Here is a 19,533-nt window from a genome sequence, read left to right on the forward strand (position 1 = left end):
TTTAACCCTAACTCTAACCCTAACCCTGCTGGAGTAGCTAAAGGCACTGACCTCTGACCTTTAACCCTAACTCTAACCCTAACCCTGCTGGAGTAGCTAAAGGCACTGACCTCTGACCTTTAACCCTAACTCTAACCCTAACCCTGCTGGAGTAGCTAAAGGCACTGACCTCTGACCTTTAACCCTAACTCTAACCCTAACCCTGCTGGAGTAGCTAAAGGCACTGACCTCTGACCTTTAACCCTAACCCAGTCTTTTCAAAACTTGGTCCTGGGGACCCCAAGGGGTGTATGTTTTGGTTTTTGCTGTAGCGCTACACAGCTGATTCAAATTATCAACTCATCATTCAGCTTTCATTATTTGAATCAGCTGTGTAGCGCTACAACAAAAACCAAAACGTGCATCCAGGGAGGCCCCCAGGACCGAGTTTGGAAAACACTACCCTAACCCTAACCCTGCTTGAAGGTGTACCGACCTCTGACCCCTAACCCTGATGGAGAACCTTAAAAGTACTAACTAACCTAGTACTAACCTTCTAACTAATATACTAAGTATTACCAGGCAATGTATCTGGCAACGAGATGGGGTATGACACAGTGGAGCAATGATGGGCAGCAAGTAACATGGACATGAAGAATAGATTTCATATAAAGCATAGATTAAAAAAAATATGAAATGTCCCATATATTAATGTGCTCCTTCAGGAAGTATTCACACCCCTGGACTTATTACACATTGTGTTCCAGCCTCAATTCAAAGTGGATTACATTTTTTTTTTCACCCATCTAAACACAATATCCCATAATGAAAAAGTGAAACATGTTTTTAAGAAAATTTAGCAAATTTGTTGAAAATGAAATACAGAAATGTCAAATGTACATATGTATTCAGACCCCTTTGCTCTGCAACTCAGGGGTATCCAATTTCATTTGACCATCCATGAGCTGTCACTACAACTTGATTGGAGCCCACCTGTGGCCAATTCAACTATTTGGACATGATTTAGAAAGAAACACATCTGTCTGTATGAGGTCCTACAGTTGACAGTACAGAAACAATACCAGGAAGTCCAAGGAACTGTCCGTAGATCTCTGAGATTGAATAGTGATGCGGCGTATATTTGGGGAAGGGTATAAAACTATTTCTAGAAAAAAAAATCCACGAGCACACGGTCTCCATCATTGGCAAACGACCCAGACTCTGCCTAGAGCTGGCCGTCCGACCAAACTGAGCAAGAAGGGAGGTTACCAAGCACCCAATGACCACACTGACCAGAGCTTATTGGCTGAGATGGAAGAACCTGCCAGAAGGACAACAGTCTCTACAGCGCTTCACTAATCTGGCCTGATTGGTAGAGTGGCCAGACGGAACTATCTGGCCTTTATGGTAGAGTGGCCAGACGGAACTATCTGGCCTTTATGGTAGAGTGGCCAGACGGAACTATCTGGCCTGATTGGTAGAGTGGCCAGACGGAACTATCTGGCCTGATTGGTAGAGTGGCCAGACGGAACTATCTGGCCTGATTGGTAGAGGTCTCCATCTCCACAGAGGAGCTCTGGCAGAGTGACTATCGGGTTCTAGGTCGCCACTGTGATTTTGGGGATCGTCAATGCTGCATGCGTTTCTTGGTACCCTTCCCCAGATCTGTGCCTCAACACAATCCTGTCTCGGAGCTCTACGGACAATTCCCTCGACCTCATGGCTTGGTTATTTCTCTGACATGCACTGTCAACTGTGGGACCTTATATAGACAGGTGTGTGCCTTTCCAAATCATGTTCAATCAATTGAATTCACCACAGGTGGACTCCAATCAAGTTGTAAAAACATCTCAAGAATCATCAATGGAAACAGGATGCACCTGAGCTCAATTTACAGTCTCATAGCAAAGGATGTTACAGGTTTTTCTGTTTTTTAATTTTAATACATTTGCTGAAATTTCTAAAAACGAGAGAAAATACCTAAAAAATGAGACTGATCCTGGACCGAGATCTAAGCTCTGATTGGAGGAACATGCCAATCAAAACTCCCCAGATTATTATTTTAAATGTTTGTCTTCCAAAATTGCCAGTGTATCACCTGGCATTAACCAGGTTAAAACTCTTTTAAACCTGATTCCCTCAAAGCTAATGGTCTTCTATAATACTCTTTTAAACCCGATTCCCTCAAAGCTAATGGTCTTTAATTCTCTTTTAAACCCGATTCCCTCAAAGCTAATGGTCTTCTATAAATCTCTTTTAAACCCGATTCCCTCAAAGCTAATGGTCTTCTATAAAACTCTTTTAAACCCGATTCCCTCAAAGCTAATGGTCTTCTATAAATCTCTTTTAAGCCCGATTCCCTCAAAGCTAATGGTCTTCTATAAATATCTTTTAAGCCCGATTCCCTCAAAGTTAATGGTCTTCTATAAATCTCTTTTAAACCCGATTCCCTCAAAGCTAATGGTCTTCTATAAATCTCTTTTAAACCCGATTCCCTCAAAGCTAATGGTCTTCTTTAATTCTCTTTTAAACCCGATTCCCTCAAAGTTAATGGTCTTCTATAAATCTCTTTTAAACCTGATTCCCTCAGAGCTAATGGTCTTCTATAAAACTCTTTTAAACCCGATTCCCTCAAAGTTAATGGTCTTCTATAAATCTCTTTTAAACCCGATTCCCTCAAAGCTAATGGTCTTCTATAAACTCTTTCAAACCCGATTCCCTCAGAGCTAATGGTCTTCTATAAAACTCTTTTAAACCCGATTCCCTCAAAGCTAATGGTCTTCTATAAAACTCTTTCAAACCCGATTCCCTCAAAGCTAATGGTCTTCTATAAAACTCTTTCAAACCCGATTCCCTCAAAGCTAATGGTCTTCTATAGAACTCTTTCAAACCCGATTCCCTCAAAGCTAATGGTCTTCTATAGAACTCTTTCAAACCCGATTCCCTCAAAGCTAATGGTCTTCTATAAAACTCTTTTAAACCCGATTCCCTCAAAGCTAATGGTCTTGTCACAATCGTTGTTGTAAGAATCGGACCAAAAATGCAGCGTGGTTTGGGTTCATCATCTTTTATTATGCGAACCGGCACAAAAACAATAAAGAGCAAAGAAACGATCGTGCAGATTTGTCGTTGCTCAAAGGCAACTGAACACAAACAAGATCCCACAGGTGGAAAATGGCTGCCTAAATATGATCCCCAATCAGAGACAACGATAGACAGCTGCCTCTGATTGGGAACCATACCAAGCCAACCTAGAAATAAAGAAACTAGAATTCCCACCCTAGTCACACCCCGACCGACCCCAAAATAGAGAATAAAGGATCTCTAAGGTCAGGGCGTGACAGGTCTTCTTTAAATCTCTTTTAAAACACGTTTTCAGGAACTTGCTTTTCGATTGATTGTTTTGATTGATTGTCAAGTGATTTAAAGTAATCAAATAAATGAACAATCAAATCAAATACATTTTTATTTGTGACTTGCCGAATGCAACAGGTAGACCTTACCGTGAAATGTTACGATCCCTTAACCAACGATGCAGAGTTTAAAAACAATAAGCTGAAGGAAAAATAGTTACACAATAAAGTAACAATAACGTGGCTATATACAAGGGGTACCGGTACCGAGTCAATGTGCAGGGGTACAGGCTAGTCGAGGGAATATGTACATGTAGGTAGGGGTAAAGTGACTATGTATAGATAATAGACAGTAGCAGCAGTGTACATGTAGGTAGGGGTAAAGTGACTATGTATAGATAATAAACAGAGAGTAGCAGCAGTGTACATGTAGGTAGGGGTAAAGTGACTATGTATAGATAATAAACAGAGTAGCAGCAGTGTACATGTAGGTAGGGGTAAAGTGACTATGTATAGATAATAAACAGAGAGTAGCAGCAGTGTACATGTAGGTAGGGGTAAAGTGACTATGTATAGATAATAGACAGTAGCAGCAGTGTACATGTAGGTAGGGGTAAAGTGACTATGTATAGATAATAAACAGTAGCAGCAGTGTACATGTAGGTAGGGGTAAAGTGACTATGTATAGATAATAGACAGAGAGTAGCAGCAGTGTACATGTAGGTAGGGGTAAAGTGACTATGTATAGATAATAGACAGAGAGTAGCAGCAGTGTACATGTAGGTAGGGGTAAAGTGACTATGCATAGATAATAAACAGAAAGTAGCATGACACAGAAATCCTATGACACCACCTGGTATAGAGGTCCTAGATGGCAGGGAACTCAGTGATGTACTGGGCCGTACACACTATCCTCTGGAGCTCCTTGTGGTCGGAGGCCGAGCAGTTACCGTACCAAACAGTGATGCAACCGGTCAGGATGCTCTTGATGGTGCAGCTGTAGAACTATTATTATATTGTATGAAAAGTGCTGTATAAATATTACTATTGGTACATGAATATAATTGTTATTATTGTTGAAGGGTTCCAGCGAATCAGCTGGCTGGAAAGCTACCTGGATTACCTGAGAGAACGGAACCTCACCACTACCAGCCAATCACGTGATAGCTTTACGCGGATGCTCCGCCTCTCCTTCCTTCGCCAGCCGCAATTCGCTCATTTTGCCGATGACATCATCTTCGCTGAGCGCGATGAAGGGGAGGAGCCAGAGATGGCAGCATCACGTGTCTTCCTGGTTGCCAAGACAACAGAGAACAAGAGGGAGGAGATGTCCGTCCTATTGGACACACTGAGACGTCTGTCTCTGACATCACGCGTCCGCTTTCTCATCTTCAACCCCTCCTTCGTCTACTTGGACAGGTGGGACGGGAGTGTGTGTGTGTGTGTGTTGTGTGTTGTGTGTGTGTGTGTGTGTGTGTGTGAAAGAGAGGAGAGAGTCTCAACTGATCTTTCTGTCTCTCTCCTCTTTCCCTCTCCCTCTCTGCCTGTCTTTCTGTCTCTCTCTCCTCTTTCCCTCTCCCCTCTCTGCCTGTCTTTCTGTCTCTCTCTCCTCTTTCCCTCTCCCTCTCTACCTGTCTTTCTGTCTCTCTCCCCCTCTACCTGTCTTTCTGTCTCTCTCCTCTTTCCATCTCCCCCTCTACCTGTCTTTCTGTCTCTCTCTCCTCTTTCCCTCCCTCTCTACCTGTCTTTCTGTCTCTCTCCTCTTTCCCTCTCCCTCTCTACCTGTCTTTCTGTCTCTCTCTCCTCTTTCCATCTCCCCCTCTACCTGTCTTTCTGTCTCTCTCTCCTCTTTCCCTCTCCCTCTCTGCCTGTCTTTCTGTCTCTCTCTCCTCTTTCCCTCTCCCCTCTCTGCCTGTCTTTCTGTCTCTCTCTCCTCTTTCCCTCTCCCTCTCTACCTGTCTTTCTGTCTTTCTCCCCCTCCACCTGTCTTTCTGTCTCTCTCCTCTTTCCATCTCCCCCTCTACCTGTCTTTCTGTCTCTCTCTCCTCTTTCCCTCCCTCTCTACCTGTCTTTCTGTCTCTCTCCTCTTTCCCTCTCCCTCTCTACCTGTCTTTCTGTCTCTCTCTCCTCTTTCCATCTCCCCCTCTACCTGTCTTTCTGTCTCTCTCCTCTTTCCCTCTCCCTCTCTACCTGTCTTTCTGTCTCTCTCCTCTTTCCCTCTCCCCTCTCTACCTGTCTTTCTGTTTCTCTCCTCTTTCCCTCTCCCCTCTCTACCTGTCTTTCTGTTTCTCTCTCTCCTCTTTCCATCTCCCCCTCTACCTGTCTTTCTGTCTCTCTCCTCTTTCCCTCTCCTTCTCTACCTGTCTTTCTGTCTCTCTCCTCTTTCCCTCTCCCCTCTCTACCTGTCTTTCTGTTTCTCTCTCCTCTTTCCCTCTCTACCTGTCTTTCTGTTTCTCTCTCTCCTCTTTCCCTCTCCCTCTCTACCTGTCTTTCTGTCTCTCTCTCCTCTTTCCCTCTCCCCCTCTCTACCTGTCTTTCTGTCTCTCTCTCCTCTTTCCCTCTCCCTCTCTACCTGTCTTTCTGTCTCTCTCCTCTTTCCCTCTGCCCTCTCTACCTGTCTTTCTGTCTCTCTCCTCTTTCCCTCTCCCTCTCTACCTGTCTTTCTGTCTCTCTCCTCTTTCCCTCTCCCCTCTCTACCTGTCTTTCTGTTTCTCTCTCCTCTTTCCCTCTCTACCTGTCTTTCTGTTTCTCTCTCTCCTCTTTCCCTCTCCCTCTCTACCTGTCTTTCTGTCTCTCTCTCCTCTTTCCCTCTCCCCCTCTCTACCTGTCTTTCTGTCTCTCTCTCCTCTTTCCCTCTCCCCCTCTCTACCTGTCTTTCTGTCTCTCTCTCCTCTTTCCATCTCCCCCTCTACCTGTCTTTCTGTCTCTCTCTCCTCTTTCCCTCTCCCTCTCTACCTGTCTTTCTGTCTCTCTCCTCTTTCCCTCTCCCCTTCTCTACCTGTCTTTCTGTCTCTCTCTCCTCTTTCCATCTCCCCCTCTACCTGTCTTTCTGTCTCTCTCCTCTTTCCCTCTCCCTCTCTACCTGTCTTTCTGTCTCTCTCCTCTTTCCCTCTCCCCTCTCTACCTGTCTTTCTGTTTCTCTCTCCTCTTTCCCTCTCTACCTGTCTTTCTGTTTCTCTCTCTCCTCTTTCCCTCTCCCTCTCTACCTGTCTTTCTGTCTCTCTCTCCTCTTTCCCTCTCCCCCTCTCTACCTGTCTTTCTGTCTCTCTCTCCTCTTTCCCTCTCCCTCTCTACCTGTCTTTCTGTCTCTCTCCTCTTTCCCTCTGCCCTCTCTACCTGTCTTTCTGTTTCTCTCTCCTCTTTCCCTCTCTACTTGTCTTTCTGTTTCTCTCTCTCCTCTTTCCCTCTCCCTCTCTACCTGTCTTTCTGTCTCTCTCTCCTCTTTCCCTCTCCCCCTCTCTACCTGTCTTTCTGTCTCTCTCTCCTCTTTCCCTCTCCCTCTCTACCTGTCTTTCTGTCTCTCTCCTCTTTCCCTCTCCCCTCTCTACCTGTCTTTCTGTTTCTCTCTCTCCTCTTTCCCTCTCCCTCTCTACCTGTCTTTCTGTCTCTCTCCTCTTTCCCTCTCCCTCTCTACCTATCTTTCTGTCTCTCTCCTCTTTCCCTCTCCCCTCTCTACCTGTCTTTCTGTTTCTCTCTCCTCTTTCCCTCTCTACCTGTCTTTCTGTTTCTCTCTCTCCTCTTTCCCTCTCCCTCTCTACCTGTCTTTCTGTCTCTCTCCTCTTTCCCTCTCCCTCTCTACCTGTCTTTCTGTCTCTCTCCTCTTTCCCTCTCCCTCTCTACCTGTCTTTCTGTCTCTCTCCTCTTTCCCTCTCCCTCTCTACCTGTCTTTCTGTCTCTCCTCCTCTTTCCCTCTTCCCCCTTCTCTACCTGTCTTTCTGTTTCTCTCCTCCTCTTTCCCTCTCCCCCTCTACCTCTCTCTCCTCCTCTTTACCCCCCCTCCTATTTACCCCTCTCTTTCCTGCTCTTTCCCTCTCTTCCCACTCTACCTCTCTCTCCTCCTCTTTCCCTCCCCTCTCTCTACCCCACTCTCTACCTGTCTCTCCTCTTCTTTCCCCCCCTCTCTGTCTCTCGCTCCCCCTCTTTCCCTCTCCCCCCTCTCTACCTCTTCCCCTTCCCCTCTACCTGTCTTTCTGTCTCTCTCTCCTCTTTCCCTCTCCCCCTCTCTACCTGTCTTTCTGTCTCTCTCTCCTCTTTCCCTCTCCCCTCTCTACCTGTCTTTCTGTTTCTCTCTCTCCTCTTTCCCTCTCCCTCTCTACCTGTCTTTCTGTCTCTCTCCTCTTTCCCTCTCCCTCTCTACCTGTCTTTCTGTCTGTCTCCTCTTTCCCTCTCCCCTCTCTACCTGTCTTTCTGTTTCTCTCTCCTCTTTCCCTCTCTACCTGTCTTTCTGTTTCTCTCTCTCCTCTTTCCCTCTCCCTCTCTACCTGTCTTTCTGTCTCTCTCCTCTTTCCCTCTCCCTCTCTACCTGTCTCTCTGTCTCTCTCCTCTTTCCCTCTCCCTCTCTACCTCTCTCTCCTCCTCTTTCCCTCCCCTCTCTCTACCCCACTCTACCTGTCTCTCCTCTTCTTTCCCCCCCTCTCTACCTCTCTCTCCTCCTCTTTCCCTCTCCCCCTCTACCTCTCTCTCCTCCTCTTCACCTAACCCCCCTCTCTACTTCTCCCCTCCTCTTTCCCTCTCCCCCTCTACCTCTCTCTCTTCTTTCTCTCTCCCCATCTCTACCTCTCTTTCTGTCTCTCCACCTATTTCCCTCTCACCCCCTCTCTCTCCTTCTTTTTATCTTCCTTTCTCTCTTTCTCTCCTCTTCTCTCTGTTTCTCTGTTTCTCTCATCCCCTCTCTGTTTCTCTCCTCCTCTCTCTGTTTCTCTCTTTCTCTCCTCCTCTCTCTGTTTCTCTGTTTCTCTCATCCCCTCTCTGTTTCTCTCCTCCTCTCTCTGTTTCTCTCTTTCTCTCCTCTCTCTGTTTCTCTCATCCTCTCTCTCTTTCTCTCCTCATCTCTTTGTTTCTCTCTTTCTCTCCTCCTCTCTCTAGGTATGCTACAGCGGTGAGCTCTCCTCTGCGCCACTCCCTGATGGCGGTGTTGTTCCTGCTGGGTCTGTCGTCTCTAGCGGTGGTGGAGCCCCTAGTGGCAGTGTGGCTCAGTCTCACCCTCCTCTCTGTCCAGTTTGGTGTTCTGGGCTTCATGACTCTGTGGGGCGTGGAGCTCGACTGCGTGTCTGTGTTATGTCTGATTTCAGCACTGGGTCACTCTGCAGACTGCTGTGGTCCTCTACTGGCCACCTTCTCCTCTGGCCGGGGGGACAGCCGGACCGTGTGGGTCAGACTGGCGTTGGAGAGACATGGCGTCCCCTCTCTACAGACGTTGATCTGCTACACTGCAGCGCTGCTCCCTCTGGCCGCCGTACACTCCAACCTTACCCGCTCGCTGTTCCGTTGCCTAGTGCTGACGGCGTTCTGTTCAGCGCTACATGCCTTGGCCTTCCTGCCCACGCTGCTCACCTTCCTGCCACCCGCCAAGAAGACAGGAAGTAGACAGGGAGACAGGGGGGAAGGGGAGGGGCTTAGAGAGGAAGTGGAGTGTGTGGAGATGGTTGACAGCACCAGGGTGGTCGACCAGATCACCACCGTCTGACCAACAGGATGTGATGTCACAGGTTTTGATGGGGTCACTGAGGATATGTTACCATGGCTACTGGCCTCTGTTGGCTGACACCTCACAGGGTGTAGCCAATCAGAGCAAGGAATCAACATGTTGCGTTTTCACATAGAGAGAGAGGAAGAAATGTAGGAAGAGAGAGAGAAAGAAAGTGAGAGGTAGAGAGGAAGAGAGAGAGAGAGAAAGAGAGAGAGAAAGTGAGAGGTAGAGAGGAAGAGAGAGAAAGAGAAAGAGAAAGAGAGAGAAAGAGAGGGTGAGAGAGAAAGAAAGTGGAAGGGAGAAAAAGTCTGAGGTAGAGAGAAAGAGAGTGAGACAGAGAGGGTGGAGTAAGATAGAGAGAAAATGGAGAGGTGCTTTGTTTCCATGGTTACTCTCTTCTTGCCTCTTGTTGCAGTGTCATACAGTTATCAGGACATGCCCCCCCCCCCCCCGCCCCCATTTTTTGCAGTCTGTATCTACTGCAGACTGGATCTACTGAACACTGGTTCTACTGCAGACTGGATCTACTGCAGTCTGGATCAACCACAGTCTGGATCTACTGAACACTGGATCTACTGCAGTTTGGATCTACTGCAGTTTGGATCTACTGCAGACTGGATCTACTGCAGACTGGATCTACTGCAGACTGGATCTACTGGAGTTTGGATCTACTGCAGTCTGGATCTACTGCAGTCTGTATCTACTGCAGACTGGATCTACTGCAGTTTGGATCTACTGCAGTTTGGATCTACTGCAGTTTGGATCTACTGCAGACTGGATCTACTGCAGACTGGATCTACTGCAGACTGGATCTACTGCAGACTGGATCAACCACAGTCTGGATCTACTGAACACTGGATCTACTGAACACTGGATCAACCACAGTCTGGATCTACTGAACACTGGATCTACTGAACACTGGATCAACCACAGTCTGGATCTACTGAACACTGGATCAACCACAGTCTGGATCTACTGAACACTGGATCTACTGAACACTGGATCCACTACAGTCTGGATCTACTGAACACTGGATCTACTGAACACTGGTTCAACTGCAGACTGGATCTACTACAGTCTGGATCTACTGAACACTGGATCTACTGAACACTGGGTCTACTGAACACTGGGTCTATTGCAGACTGGATCTACTGCAGACTGGATCTACTGAACACTGGATCTACTGAACACTGGATCTACTGAACACTGGATCTACTGAACACTGGTTCTACTGCAAACTGGATCTACTGCAGAATGGATCTACTGAACACTGGATCTACTGAACACTGGATCTACTGAACACTGGATCTACTGAACACTGGATCTACTGAACACTGGTTCTACTGCAGACTGGATCTACTGCAGACTGGATCTACTGCAGTCTGGATCTACTGCAGACTGGATCTACTGAACACTGGATCTACTGAACACTGGATCTACTGCAGTCTGGATCTACTGCAGACTGGATCTACTGCAGAATGGATCTACTATGGTCTCACAGAGACTTTGACGTCAATAAGAGTTTCCTGTATCAAGGGAGGAAAGGTTTTAGTGATGTCAGAAACCCTTCATGAACTATTGTCCAATCAGAGACTTCTAACCCTGTATGAGAGGGATGTCAGTCAGTTGTCATAGTAACTAATGACCTGTGGAACACTGTGTATGTTACATTCACCGGGGAATCATCTGTTTATCCCAAACTCCCAAAAATACCGTATCACAGGTAAAAGAGGACCAGTGATACCGTATAGAGCTCCAGAGTGGAGGTGTCATAATACCCATAAAACCTGGTGGTCAAACAGGGAAATGGTTCCAATAGTTTTTCCACCATTCATTTTTCTCATAGGGAATTTAGAAGCACTTATAATGAGGGCTATGTTTCATGTAGGCTTACCCTGGCGTGACGTTTTGATCACCGTGTAAAGACAAGGGGACTTTAAGCAATATATTAGGCTCCATTTACTCTCAGATTCAAATAAAATGCTAATCAGCGTCAAAGATGCACGTCATCTCTAGCGGACACATTTGCTAACAGGTATTGTGTCAATTTAAAACTTATACAAGATCGTTCACAGAATTGTCCATTTAAAGAAATATATCCAATGTATTCATTACTACATTTAGCCAACATTAGATATTTAACCCAGAGATTCGTACCTTTGCCTCGATTCGGCAGTCTCATCCAGATCATCTTGGCCTTTGTAGTTCTTTATGATAGCCACATTAGCAGCTAATAAGCATTTCATTTTTTTTTTGGGGGGGGGGGGGTTAATATATTAATAAAAGTCACCTTGTCCTAGAGAGATCAGTTCAGACAAAGTCCCTCCAGGGTGGGCCTGCACCGCCCTTTAAGAGTTTCTGAATCCCCTATGGGGAAAACTACTGGAACCATTTCTCTGTTTGACTTGTAGGTTTTATGGGGGTTATGACTTATACTGTGGTTCTCTATCATTAAGCAGTAAGGCACGAGGGGATGTGGTGTATGGCCAATATGCCACGGCTAAGGGCTGTTCTTATCCACGACGCATTGCGGAGGCATAGACACAGCCCTTAGCCGTGGTATATCTTCCATATACCACAAGCTGCCTTATTGCTATTATAAACTGGCTACCAACATAGTTAGAGCAGTAAAAATACATGTTTTGTCATACCTGTGGTATACGGTCTGATATACCACGGCTGTCAGCCAATCAGCATTCAGGGCTCGAACCACCCAGCTTATTACAGGTAATAAAGGACCAGTGATACCGAATTACAGGTAATAGAGGAGCAGTAATACCGAATTACAGGTAATAGAGGAGCAGTGATACCGTATTACAGGTAATAGAGGACCATTGATACCGAATTACAGGTAATAGAGGAGCAGTAATACCGAATTACAGGTAATAGAGGAGCAGTGATACCGTATTACAGGTAATAGAGGAGCAGTAATACCGTATTACAGGTAATAGAGGACCATTGATACCGAATTACAGGTAATAGAGGAGCAGTAATACCGAATTACAGGTAATAGAGGAGCAGTAATACCGAATTACAGGTAATAGAGGAGCAGTAATACCGTATTACAGGTAATAGAGGACCATTGATACCGTATTACAGGTAAAAGAGGAGCAGTGTACCATATTACAGGTAATAGAGGAGCAGTGATACCGTATTACAGGTAACAGAGGACCAGTGATACCGTATTACAGGTAATAGAGGAGCAGTGCTGTACTGTATGTATTACAGCTAACAGAGGAGCAGTGATACTGTGTTACAGGTAATAGAGGACCAGTTATAGCATATTACAGGTAACAGAGGAGTAGTGATACCATATTACAGGTAATAGAGGAGCAGTGATAATATTACCAATAATAGAAGAGCAGTGATAGTATTACACATGATGGAGGATCAGTGAAACTCTGTTACAGATAATAGAGGAGCAGTGATACAGTATTACAGATAATAGAGGAGCAGTGATACAGTATTACAGATCATAGAGGAGCAGTGATGTACGGCATGTATTACAGATATTAGAGGAGCAGTGATGCCGTGTTACAGTTAATAGAAGAGCAGTCATAGTATTACAGATAATAGAGGAGCAGTGATAATGTGTTAGAGGTAATAGAGGAGCAGTGATACAGTATTACAGGTAATAGAGGAGCAGTGATGTACGGCATATATTACAGGTAATAGAGGAGCAGTGATACCATATTACAGGTAATGGAAGAGCGGTGATACTGTATTACAGATAATAGAGGAGCAGTGATACCATATTACAGATAATAGAAGAGCAGTGATAGTATTACAGGTAATAGAAGAGCAGTGATACAGTATTACAGATAATAGAGGAGCAGTGATACAGTATTACAGATAATAGAGGAGCAGTGATACCGTATTACAGGTAATAGAGGAGCAGTGATACCGTATTACAGGTAACAGAGGACCAGTGATACTGTATTACAGGTAATAGAGGAGCAGTGCTGTACTGTATGTATTACAGCTAACAGAGGAGGTGTTACGATTGTCTATTTCGTCCTCCTCATCGGACGAGGAGAGGCGAGAAGGATCGGACCAATATGCAGAGTGGTAAGTGCTCATGATGATTTATTAAAACTGAATTACAGTTAATAGAAGAGCAGTGATAGTATTACAGGTAATAGAGGAGCAGTGATAGTATTACAGGTAATAGAGGAGCAGTGATACAGTATTACAGGTAATAGAAGAGCAGTGATAGTATTACAGGTAATAGAGGAGCAGTGCTGTACTGTATGTATTACAGCTAACAGAGGAGCAGTGATACCGTATTACAGATAATAGAGGAGCAGTGATACTGTGTTACAGGTAATAGAAGAGCAGTGATAGTATTACAGGTAATAGAGGAGCAGTGATAGTATTACAGGTAATAGAGGAGCAGTGATAGTATTACAGGTAATAGAGGAGCAGTGATAGTATTACAGGTAATAGAGGAGCAGTGATACCGTATTACAGGTAATAGAGGAGCAGTGATGTACGGCATGTATTACAAATAATAGAGGAGCAGTGATAGTATTACAGGTAATAGAGGAGCAGTGATACAGTATTACAGGTAATAGAGGAGCAGTGATGTACGGCATGTATTGCAAATAATAGAGGAGCAGTGATGCCGTATTACAGGTAATAGAGGAGCAGTGATGTACGGCATGTATTACAAATAATAGAGGACCAGTGATAGTATTACAGGTAATAGAGGAGCAGTGATGTACGGCATGTATTACAAATAATAGAGGAGCAGTGATAGTATTACAGATAATAGAGGAGTAGTGATACAGTATTACAGGTAATAGAGGAGCAGTGATACCATATTACAGGTAATAGAGGAGCAGTGATGTACGGCATGTATTACAGATAATAGAGGAGCAGTGATGCCGTATTACAGATAATAGAGGAGCAGTGATACAGTATTACAGGTAATAGAGGAGCAGTGATGTACGGCATGTATTACAAATAATAGAGGACCAGTGATAGTATTACAGGTAATAGAGGCGCAGTGATGTACGGCATGTATTACAAATAATAGAGGAGCAGTGATAGTATTACAGATAATAGAGGAGTAGTGATACAGTATTACAGGTAATAGAGGAGCAGTGATACCATATTACAGGTAATAGAGGAGCAGTGATGTACGGCATGTATTACAGATAATAGAGGAGCAGTGATGCCGTATTACAGATAATAGAGGAGCAGTGATACAGTATTACAGGTAATAGAGGAGCAGTGATGTACGGCATGTATTACAAATAATAGAGGACCAGTGATAGTATTACAGGTAATAGAGGAGCAGTGATGTACGGCATGTATTACAAATAATAGAGGAGCAGTGATAGTATTACAGATAATAGAGGAGTAGTGATACAGTATTACAGGTAATAGAGGAGCAGTGATACCATATTACAGGTAATAGAGGAGCAGTGATGTACGGCATGTATTACAGATAATAGAGGAGCAGTGATGCTGTATTACAGATAATAGAGGAGCAGTGATACAGTATTACAGGTAATAGAGGAGCAGTGATGCCGTATTACAGTTAATAGAAGAGCAGTGATAGTATTACAGGTAATAGAGGAGCAGTGCTGTACGGTATGTATTACAGCTGACAGAGGAGCAGTGCTACCATATTACAGGTAATAGAGGAGCTGCTGCAGAGCTAATAATTATGATTATGGAGTCAAAAATATTCGAAATACTTTACAGACTTACAGCAACAACAGGAAAATCTGTACTCAGAAATCAGACTAATGAATAAAATGAAATGTTTTTGAATCCTAAATCGCCCCTTAGCCCCTGTTTAATAGGCCTATGCACTCCAGTATTCCAGTGCAGTACTGTATATCACCCTATTCTTTACATAGTGCACTACTTTTGGCCTGAACTCTGGATTAGGGACTTCTACAGGGATCTGTCTTGTGTTCTGTTGATGTTTCTGTTGGCTAGAAGAATAAAGACACACATGTTTCTGGGTCTCGGTGTCTTTTAGTGTGTGACGGACACTCACACACACACACACCCCCTAGTGTAGACTAGAGGATGTGATGGCCTCGGGTACCTTGTGTTGTTTGTATTCAGTTGTGATGTCACATTCGTACTGCAGACTGGAGGGAAAAGAGAAACGAGCATCTACCGGTTGGATCACTTCTCTACCGGTTGGATCACTTCTCTACCGGTTGGATCACTTCTCTACCGGTTGGATCACTTCTCTACCGGTTGGATCACTTCTCTACCGGTTGGATCACTTCTATCAATCTAACTCTTCATATTAATGCACCTCACTTTGTCTGTACATTACCTCTCTCTCTCTCTTTGTCTTCCTCTCTCATGTTCTCTAGCTGTCTCTCTCTCTTTGTCTTCCTCTCTCATGTTCTCTAGCTGTCTCTCTCTCTCTTTGTCTTCCTCTCTCATGTTCTCTAGCTGTCTCTCTCTCTTTGTCTTCCTCTCTCATGTTCTCTAGCTGTCTCTCTCTCTTTGTCTTCCTCTCTCATGTTCTCTAGCTGTCTCTCTCTCTTTGTCTTCCTCTCTCATGTTCTCTAGCTGTCGAAATGCGAAATGTTTGTGTTTCTAGCTCCAACAGTGCGGTAATATTGAACAATTCACAACAATACGCACAATATAAAGTAAAAGAATGGAATTAAGAATATATAAATATTTGGACAAGCAATGTCAGAGCGGTATAGACTAAGATACAGTAGAATAGGATAGAATACAGCTGAAGTCAGAAGTTTACATCCACTTAGGTTGGTCATTAAAACTTGTTTTTCAACCACTCCACACATTTCTTGTTAACAAACAATAGTTTTGGCAAGTCGGTTAGGACATCTAGTTTGTGCATTACACAAGTAATTTTTCCAACAATTGTTTACAGAGAGATTATTTCATTTATAATTCACTGTATCACAATTCCAGTGGGTCAGAAGTTTACATACACTAAGTTGACTGTGCCTTTAAACAGCTTGGAAAATTCCAGAAAATGATGTCATGGCTTTAGAAGCTTCTGATAGGCTAATTGACATAATATGAGTCAATTGGAGGTGTACCTATGGATGTATTTTAAAGCCTACCTTCAAAGTCAGTGCCCCTTGTCTTGACATCATGGGAAAATCAAAAGAAATCAGCCAAGACCTCAGAAAGAAAATTGTAGACCTCCGCAAGTCTGGTTCCTCCTTGGGAGCAATTTCCAAACGCCTGAAGGTACCACGTTCATCTGTACAAACAATAGTACGCAAGTATAAACACCATGGGAGTCACATGGGATGATGCTGGAGAGATAAAGCAGGTAAGGGGAGTCAAACATTTAATAAGGAACGTACATGAGACAGGAAACGGACATGGAACGAGACAGGAAACGGACATGGAACGAGACAGGAACAGTGTCAGCGTGATGCAGGGCAGCCTGGCGTCCTCAAGCGCCGGGGGGGGAGCAGACGTGACAAATGTCAGGAATTGTGAAAACTAAGTTTAAATATATTTGGATAAGGTGTATGTACACTTCCAACTTTAACTGTACTTATGAGATGAATAATGTAAAATATATAAGCTTTATCATCTGAGTCTCAATTTCAAGTCAATTTCAATTGAAGAGTTTTTTGGGCATGGGAAACATATGTTAACATTGCCAAAGTAAGTGAAATAGATCATAAACAAAAGTGAAATTAACATTAATACATTTTTACAGTAAACATTACACTCACAAAAGTTCCAAAATAATAAAGACAATTCAAATTACATATTATGTCCAAATAGTTAAAGTACAAAAGGGAAAATAAATAAACATAAATATGGGTTATATTTACAATGGTGTTTGTTTCTATCTGTATTTATTATGGATCCCCATTAGTTCCTGCCAAGACAGCAGCTACTCTACCTGGGGTTTATTATGGATCCCCATTAGTTCCTGCCAAGGCAGCAGCTACTCTTCCTGGGGTTTATTATGGAACCCCATTAGTTCCTGCCTAGGCAGCAGCTACTCTTCCTGGGGTTTATTATGGATCCCAATTAGTTCCTGCCAAGGCAGCAGCTACTCTTCCTGGGGTTTATTATGGATCCCCATTAGTTCCTGCCAAGGCAGCAGCTACTCTTCCTGGGGTTTATTATGGATCCCCATTAGTTCCTGCCAAGGCAGCAGCTACTCTTCCTGGGGTTTATTATGGATCCCCATTAGCTGGTGCCAAGGCAGCAGCTACTCTTCCTGGTGTTTATTATGGATCCCCATTAGCTGGTGCCAAAGCAGTAGCTACTCTTCCTGGGGTTTATTATGGATCCCCATTAGTTCCTGTCAAGGCAGCAGCTACTCTTCCTGGGGTTTATTATGGATCCCCATTAGTTCCTGCCAAGGCAGCAGCTACTCTTCTTGGGGTTTATTATGGATCCCCTTTAGTTCCTGCCAAAGCAGCAGTTACTCTTCCTGGGGTTTATTATGGATCCCCATTAGTTCCTGTCAAGGCAGCAGCTACTCTTCCTGGGGTTTATTATGTATCCCCATTAGTTCCTGCCTAGGCAGCAGCTACTCTTCCTGGGGTTTATTATGGATCCCAATTAGTTCCTGCCAAGACAGCAGCTACTCTTCCTGGTGTTTATTATGGATCCCCATTAGTTCCTGTCAAGGCAGCAGCTACTCTTCCTGGGGTTTATTATGGATCCTCATTAGTTCCTGCCAGGGCAGCAGCTACTCTTCCTGGGGTTTATTATGGATCCCCATTAGTTCCTGCCAAGGCAGCAGCTACTCTTCCTGGGGTTTATTATGGATCCCCATTAGTTCCTGCCAAGGCAGCAGCTACTCTTCCTGGGGTTTATTATGGATCCCCATTAGTTCCTGCCAAGGCAGCAGCTACTCTTCCTGGGGTTTATTATGGATCCCCATTAGTTCCTTCCAAAGCAGCAGTTACTCTTCCTGGGGTTTATTATGGATACCCATTAGTTCCTGCCAAGGCAGCAGCTACTCTTCCTGGGGTTTATTATGGATCCCATTAGTTCCTGCCAAGGCAGCAGCTACTCTTCCTGGGGTTTATTATGGATCCCCATTAGTTCATTCCAAGGCAGCAGCTACTCTTCCTGGGGTTTATTATGGATCCCCATTAGTTCCTACCAAGGCAGCAGCTACTCTTCCTGGGGTTTATTATGGATCCCCATTAGTTCCTTCCAAGGCAGCAGCTACTCTTCCTGGGGTTTATTATGGATCCCCATTAGCTGGTGCCAAAGCAGCAGCTACTCTTCCTGGGGTCCAGCAAAATTAATGCAGTTCTACAATTTTAAAACATTACAATACATTAATTACAGAGTTCACAACACACTAAGTGTGTGGCCTCAGGCCCATACTCTACTACCACATATCTACAACACAAAATCCATGTGTACGTGTGTGTATAGTGTGTATGTTATCGTGTGTGTGTGTGTGTGTGTGTGTGTGTGTGTGTGTGTGTGTTTCTTCACAGTCCCCGCTGTTCCATAAGGTGTATTTGTATCTGTTTTTAATCTGATTCTGCTGCTGCATCAGTTACCTGCTGTGGAATAGGTCCACTGATGATGAAAACTGCCCATCTGGACAAGAGGAATAACTCTGTAAGAAACTGTTCATTGACTACAGCTCAGCATTTAACACCATAGTACCCTCCAAAATCGTCATCAAGCTCGATACTCTGGGTCTCGGCCCCGCCCTGTGCAACTGGGTCCTGGACTTTCTGACGGGCCGCCCCCTGGTGGTGAAGGTAGGAAACAACACCTCCACCCCACTGATCCTCAACACTGGGGTCCCACAAAAAACGATTTAATCCATTTTAGAATAAGGCTGAAACGTAACAAAATGTGGAAAAAGTCAAAGTGTCTGAATACTTTCCGAATGCGCTGTGTAATATATATATACAGTGGGGAGAACAAGTATTTGATACACTGACGATTTTGCAGGTTTTCCTAGTTATAAAGCATGTAGAGGTCTGTAATTTTTATCATAGGTACACTTCAACTGTGAGAGACTGAATCTAAAACAAAAATCCAGAAAATCACATTGTATGATTTTTAAGTAATTAAATAGCATTTTATTGCATGACATAAGTATTTGATCACCTACCAACCAGTAAGAATTCCGGCTCTCACAGACCTGTTAGTTTTTCTTTAAGAAACCCTCCTGTTCTCCACTCATTGCCTGTATTAACTGCACCTGTTTGAACTCGTTACCTGTATAAAAGACACCTGTCCACACACTCAATCAAACAGACTCCAACCTCTCCACAATGGCCAAGACCAGAGAGCTGTGTAAGGACATCAGGGGTAAAATTGTAGACCTGCACAAGGCTGGGATGGGCTACAGGACAATAGGCAAGCAGCTTGGTGAGAAGGCAACAACTGTTGGCGCAATTATTAGAAAATGGAAGAAGTTCAAGATGACGGTCAATCACCCTCGGTCTGGTGCTCCATGCAAGATCTCACCTCGTGGGGCATCAATGATCATGAGGAAGGTGAGGGATTAGCCCAGAACTACATGGCAGGACCTGGTAAATGACCTGA

At 44.3% G+C, this 19,533-nt stretch overlaps 1 protein-coding gene across 2 annotated transcripts in view; it reads left to right on the forward strand.

The window, feature by feature from the left end:
- The window catches only part of ptchd1 (patched domain containing 1), a 141,308-nt gene extending 126,308 nt beyond the window's left edge, over positions 1-15,000 (forward strand). Inside the window, exons 11-13 of one of the 2 annotated variants that reach the window (XR_008760106.1) lie at positions 4,415-4,751; positions 8,418-13,557; positions 13,589-15,000. Coding sequence is in view for 1 of the 2 variants with exons in the window: in XM_055928143.1 (XP_055784118.1) it covers positions 4,415-4,751; positions 8,418-9,018 (938 nt within the window). In the remaining variant the exon portion in view is untranslated. Of the gene's footprint in view, positions 1-4,414; positions 4,752-8,417 lie in introns of both variants that reach the window. The other variant, XM_055928143.1, reaches the window with a different exon arrangement.
- The last annotated feature ends 4,533 nt before the right edge of the window (positions 15,001-19,533 follow it).

Source organism: Salvelinus fontinalis, chromosome 7 (assembly GCF_029448725.1).
Source record: "Salvelinus fontinalis isolate EN_2023a chromosome 7, ASM2944872v1, whole genome shotgun sequence".
NCBI classification, from domain to species: Eukaryota; Metazoa; Chordata; class Actinopteri; order Salmoniformes; family Salmonidae; genus Salvelinus; species Salvelinus fontinalis.